A 6,000-nucleotide genomic window follows, 5' to 3' on the forward strand; every position below is an offset into this window, starting at 1 on the left:
GAGCAGCAATATTTCAGCTATATTCAGACAATGAACATGAAATGGATGATAAAATGAACATGACATGAAAAAAAAAGGATGGGTCACAAGGATAATAGGGTCGACAACTTTTGATTGCCACTGGAAAAAGGGGGATGGGTAAGGTCGGGCAATTTAGCCTCCTGTGGCGGAGCGCAAAGGTTCCTACTCCTATCGAATACCACAGCAGGGTTCTTTAACGTGCGAGGAACGTGGCATCTTTCCCAACACGGTGCACCACTATGGTTTGCGGTCAGGTTTTCCGTATTATAGCCTGACAACCCCAGCATGTAACACGCCAGGGGTACCCCATTCCACCACCTGGGGCACACATCCCAGTTGCTCTGTGGGCAGAGCGCCCTAACCCCCAGCTAGGGTTCTGAGCACTATTTAGTCGCCTTTTACGACAAGCTTAGCGCTGCTGCAGGCCTATTCTTTTAACACCCGGACCTGCACGGGGCTAATGCTTCATGAATATATTGTTTAAAAACAATTCAGTTTTAATGGGATAATAGTGTTCCTTCAATTGTCATATCACAAGATGTTTTTTTTTTTTTTGCAAAGAAGCATGTATTGTGATGGCGATTTGCAAGTAAATAACCATTGCTAATAAAAAAAAAACCTTTTATTTCAAAAGATTCCTATATTATGACAAGCCAAATCCCCCTTTCATATAATGTGACATTTTATAAACAGAGGACTATTTTGCACCTGGTCCATGCTCCCATTCTTTGACATAGTCCTGGTTGCACATGCATTTACTTATTTTTTTTGCTGGTTATTTTATATTCATTGTTTCGTGTGTCTTGTTTCTTTATGAGGTCGTTGCCTCTTGTATTCTGTTTAACGTTCTAATCCTGATATCATTGTTTCTCCTTTCTTCATGATAAGACGTCTTACATTTTCAATAAGATAAATAAATAAAACAATTTTACCCCAAAACTCTAAGATTTTCGGTACATGTATGTTTTATAGAGTAAACCGATATGTTGTATCTACATTTTCTATTTAAAAATTCAGTGTCTTGTCTTTTTCCCGTTTTATTTTTATCTATATTTGGTCTAGTTCATTTTACCTTTGATGAAGTAAGAGAAAGAGTAATCAAGGGAACCAAGGTTATAGCGGTAGTCAAAAGAATGTAATCCAGGGACAAAGACCAGACATGGAAAACAGACATACTAAGTAACTAAAATCATACATACAAAGTAACAAAAGTAAATGAGCAACTCGGACTCCACTAAAAACTGGGAGCATGGACCAGGTGCACCGGTAGGATAAGCGTCTTAGACATTCTAACAACCCTCATTCTATCGTTGTTTCTTTTTTCTTGTTTATGTTTCAATGGTTTGGTATGAATTTCTTTTGTAACATAGTTGCTATGTATCAAAAACGATATCCCGAGATATCTGAAGTTCAAGAGTACACCTTAATTCATGGATTTGTGATATTGACAGATATATGTACTGTTACAATGTCAATAAACTCCTACATTTTTGTTAATTCAAGTACCATTCAATATAAAATTCAGGCACTTCAAATCGTTGAGGTGAATCATGGTGTAAAATTACCAACCAAGCGAACGACTTTTTTTCAGTTTACAAGTGATATATTACGTAACAGTAGTCCTTTATGTATTCAGATCTGTATTTTTGTTAAAACGATTCCTTCATAATAAACCAATCATATCAAACCAAATCAAGAACTCGAACTCTTTCAAAGTGCAAAATGCATACTTTTGTACACAAATTAGGGAGGAAGACCTAGGGTAAAGGACACAACTCTTACAAATCATCGGAACGTTTGAAGTCACCATTTTGCATCAATCTGATGTATGCATGAAAGGAACTTGGGCTGAATTCATTCTGTTGCAAAGAAAACCTTGAAAGGCTTCAGTGACATTGAATATGATACAAACACATCATTGATTTTAATTATGTTGCATGTGTTTGTTTCTTATTGAATCTCAGCAGAAAGTACTTGCAGTATTTCATTTTTGTAAGTACATGTAGAAACAAACATAAAGAGGTACATGTTATTTTTACCAATGTTGTATGAAGTCTGTGTGAACATAAAACTTTCTTAAAAAAGGCATTTTTACACACTTACACAAAATTAGTGTGTATATTGTCATACACGTTTTTAAGCATATATCACGATGTACGTGTAACAGGTAAAAGCTGTTTTAATTTGTTTGAATTCGACATCTGTACGAATTTGAAAAATTCACAAGCGTTCTTTTTTTTTCTTACTATTATTTATCTTCTTTTGTTTGTTAGTTTGTTTGTTTGTTTGTTTCTTTTTTCAATATGTAGGTGTATTAGCGATCAAAATGTATCATCCATATAGCTTAGAAAGACAACAATAGGTTTTTCACTCATATTTATTACCAAAAACACAAAGTTCAATCATTAATACATTGTGACAAACATAGAACACCAATTATGGCTCTTTAAAGATAGGATTTCTTGGTAAAAATGTGTCGCAACTATTCAATTACCAACGGTTGTTTGACAGACTATCACCACTGAATCTGTTTCCGAAACGTTCATTTCTAAACCCAGACTGGAATCGGTCAACTAATGGATCCTCCAAATTTCCGCCGAACCCCCTTCTATTGTTCCACTGATTTTCATTCAGTAAACTGTTATCCCCTAGTGTACCACTCAGACCTCTTCTGTTTTGCCAGACATCACCGTTGATCCAGCTGTTGAATTCAGATCCAAGTCCTCTATTGCCCAAGCTGTCAAAGCCGCCATTGTTTAGAAAATCGCCGTTTACGCCACTTACATCCCAGGGGTCGCCACCTACACCTGTCCAGGTATTACGGCAGATATCAATTGGACATCCCCGACACCTTAATCCATTCTCGAACCCAAATGTTTCCTGTCTACAATCAGGACTAATGAATCTTCTATTACATCCGACGCTGCACATGGGAAGATTATCTTCAGGAATGGTAACTGGGTCCTTTTTGATGACTTTATCTTTAATGACTGGTACTTTAAAGGATTGCTTTGATTTCCTACGGTATCCATAGCCTGAAAAAAATGGAAAATTATCTGTTTTAAATTTTGCAATTTTCAAGTGCATTTTTATGTTTGTAGTTATAAATTGGCACTATAAATTTCCGGTTTATTCGCCCGAAAAAAAATCATGAATATCTATGATCCAATACCCCCTTCCGACTAAATCATATGATATAAACTGAGCCGAAAAACAGGACAGTGGTTGTTATCCACACAAAAAAATTAAATCGACATACACTGAACACCTGCATAAGGCTTTTGGTAATATCATCAAAGCAAGTCCAATAGAACGTCCGTAAAAACGGAATATTTTATATAGTGTGCATAAAAAGTTCCGTCTTATACATGTAGCTGTATCCAAAGAACGTTTAATATTGTCTTTCCGTTGGCTACATGTAAAATGTGGCCTTATCGATTATTGTACAAAAACGTATCCCCTTCCTTTTTTCGCGGGCACGAATTTTTACATTTTGTTGTAAAAAATTAAGTGCTTGTGATCATAGCGTTTACAAGGTGTGATGGGCCGACGGACGGACAAAAATAAGATAATATACCCATTACTTATTTGGAGCTGCATTATAATGAAGCCACATAGGTAAAGCTTAACTAAGCAAAACCATCCGGTAGTATCTTAATTGATTATGCATTAAAATGCTGTAAATTGAAAAAAAAAATTATCACTTCAATTTCATACCCGTAATGGCTCACGCAATGCAATGTACTTTAATTGCATTCATTATTTATTTATAAAAAAACAATTAAAATATAGTCGTGAAAAAATAAATGTAATTTTAAACTGATTTTGTGATAATCCCAACTTACATGTACACGCATATGTTCCCATCTGTTAATACTTAGACAATGACTCGTAGTCATTCTATCAAATATAAAATTACAAATGTGAACAAAAAAATTCGAAATTGAAAAGGAATTTTTTTGTCAGAACTCCAAGAAAAAATTTAGGAGAAAAAAATAGCATTACGTGAAAAATACCTTGTACAGCCTCGAGCAGGATGGTACTAACAATCACCAGCAGTAAAGTGTTCATTTCAGCTGAGGTGTGCTGTAACTGTCTTTACCAAATGATAGTTGATTTAACAATGATTTTGTAAACAGATCTTTCGGTATTTATACAATTTAGTATTTTTACCAAAATTCCATTGGTCACAATTTCAGAAGACAAAATACGTAAAAAAACTAGTTTTATTGATAAGAAGACATTATATTGTGGTCATATTTGATAGATTTATGGACATGCGACGAAAAGCATGAATGAATAGTAAAGAGTCATTGCCACCACTGTAAACGCTAAATGGCTCTGAGGTAAATAATTTTAATCTTTGTTGTTTTGGTGACCAATTAGAAAAATTCCCTATATCATAATGACGTGGAATTAAAAAAAAGTACGAAAACGGGATTTTTCATTCTTATATACATTAAAAAATACGCAGTTTACAATACAGACAAGTATTCATTCTAATAATGAATACAAAAAGGTTTAATATTATCGGAATAAACTTGTCATAAATGTAACTTAAAAAAACACACACAGTCGTCATGGTCTCCAAAAATTAATAACAAAAGAGTCATTATTAATATTTAGTACAAAAGGTGAAATAATTAAAATATAGTTCTTCTTTTATCTTGAAATTGTATTCTTGCAGTTTAGTACTATGTCGTAATTACAATAATATTTCTGAACATTTTAACAATAATAGTGGCAGGTTTTCATGTACATGTAAATTTAGATTCTATGAAAACATTCCCCGTTTAGATGCAAGAAAACGGCGACGCATTTTTAGGTTTTTAGCCAGTCCATCAAGCGTGAGGCTCTGCAGTAATAGAAAACGAAATATTAAGAATTTAACGTTCACCTTTGTACGTATGTTACAGGTAGTCTGATATTCCGACGTGGAATAGAATAAAAAAATCACTGATACCAAGGAAGGGGGTACAATACATGATGGAACTCTTTGTAGCCAATGGAAAGACAGCATCTTGAACACATTTGTTATAAGTCTGAAACGTCAAATTTCAGTTAAAAAATGTCCGTTTTACTCGTTTAGTAGATACAATTATGTTAGCAACTTGGTACTTATGGTTTCTCTGAAATGCATTCGATACATGCACATTCATGTATACATGGTAAGAATGTCATACTTATGATTTTTGTGTAAAAAAAGACCTCTGGCCTGGATAAAAATGCGTTTTAATAATACCCTAAATGAAAATAATTTTACAAAGGGTATATGTAAGTGGAGTAAAAAATCACATTTTTTTTTAATTTGAAACACCCTAAATCCTAAATACCCCTTTCCCCACACCGTCTGAAATTTGCACTTAATACGTGACCGATACGTGCATTTACACAAGTACTAGCCATCGTTCGGTCATTTCAACTCTGACAAAAATATTAGTTTAAAAAAATTAGGTATAAATTATTGACATGTGTTTTTTGTTGGAGTAAAAACAATCTTATTTATTCATTATTTTTTTTACAATTAATTACAGGTACAATGAAGTTTGAATTACATCTAATTCTTCGAATTCTACGCATAAACTGTTTGTATTTTACTGGTATAATTCTGATGTAACCTTTGTTCAATGTCAATGGCTTTTTCTTAAATGTATGATTGCAGCACAAAATCATGCATGAATTATCAACAACAACCGAGTTATTTTTTGCATGTATAAAAATAAGTTTTGTTTCGCTATAACTAAATAATGTTTGCAAAGCTCACTTTATGATACCCCCACTTCCCTCGCCGGGAAACGTACAGAAAACAAAAGTCATTGGTAAAACACAACAGGAGGTGCACAATGGCAACAAAAAGAATATGTGAACCTTTCATCGAATTCCATTCAGTGGTTTCAGAGTAGTTGTGGGTTGGAGAAGGGGACGAGTGAACTGAATGATCACTACATATACAGACGTATATACCTTCTACTTTCCCGG

At 34.0% G+C, this 6,000-nt stretch overlaps 1 protein-coding gene across 1 annotated transcript; it reads right to left on the reverse strand.

The window, feature by feature from the left end:
* Positions 1–2,390: 2,390 nt before the first annotated feature.
* On the reverse strand, positions 2,391–4,118 carry LOC148610208 (uncharacterized). The gene is made up of 2 exons (XM_088541714.1): positions 4,038–4,118; positions 2,391–3,056 (listed from the first exon to the last, which is right to left on the reverse strand). Exons 1-2 carry the CDS (start codon positions 4,090–4,092, stop codon positions 2,512–2,514), a joined length of 600 nt encoding a protein of 199 aa, XP_088397840.1. The 5' UTR covers positions 4,093–4,118; the 3' UTR covers positions 2,391–2,511.
* Positions 4,119–6,000: the final 1,882 nt, after the last annotated feature.

The sequence above is a fragment of the Perna viridis genome, chromosome 8 (genome assembly GCF_037379345.1).
Source record: "Perna viridis isolate PV_CMFRI_1.1 ecotype Kerala chromosome 8, ASM3737934v1, whole genome shotgun sequence".
NCBI classification, from domain to species: domain Eukaryota; kingdom Metazoa; phylum Mollusca; class Bivalvia; order Mytilida; family Mytilidae; genus Perna; species Perna viridis.

Excerpts from the sequence above, each read along its gene's own strand:
- LOC148610208 (XM_088541714.1), bottom strand. The coding sequence starts at position 4,092 with ATGAACACTTTACTGCTGGTGATTGTTAGTACCATCCTGCTCGAGGCT. Across the intron at positions 3,057-4,037 it reads CCTGCTCGAGGCTGTACAAG|GCTATGGATACCGTAGGAAA; the intron begins GTATTTTTCACG and ends CATTTTTTTCAG.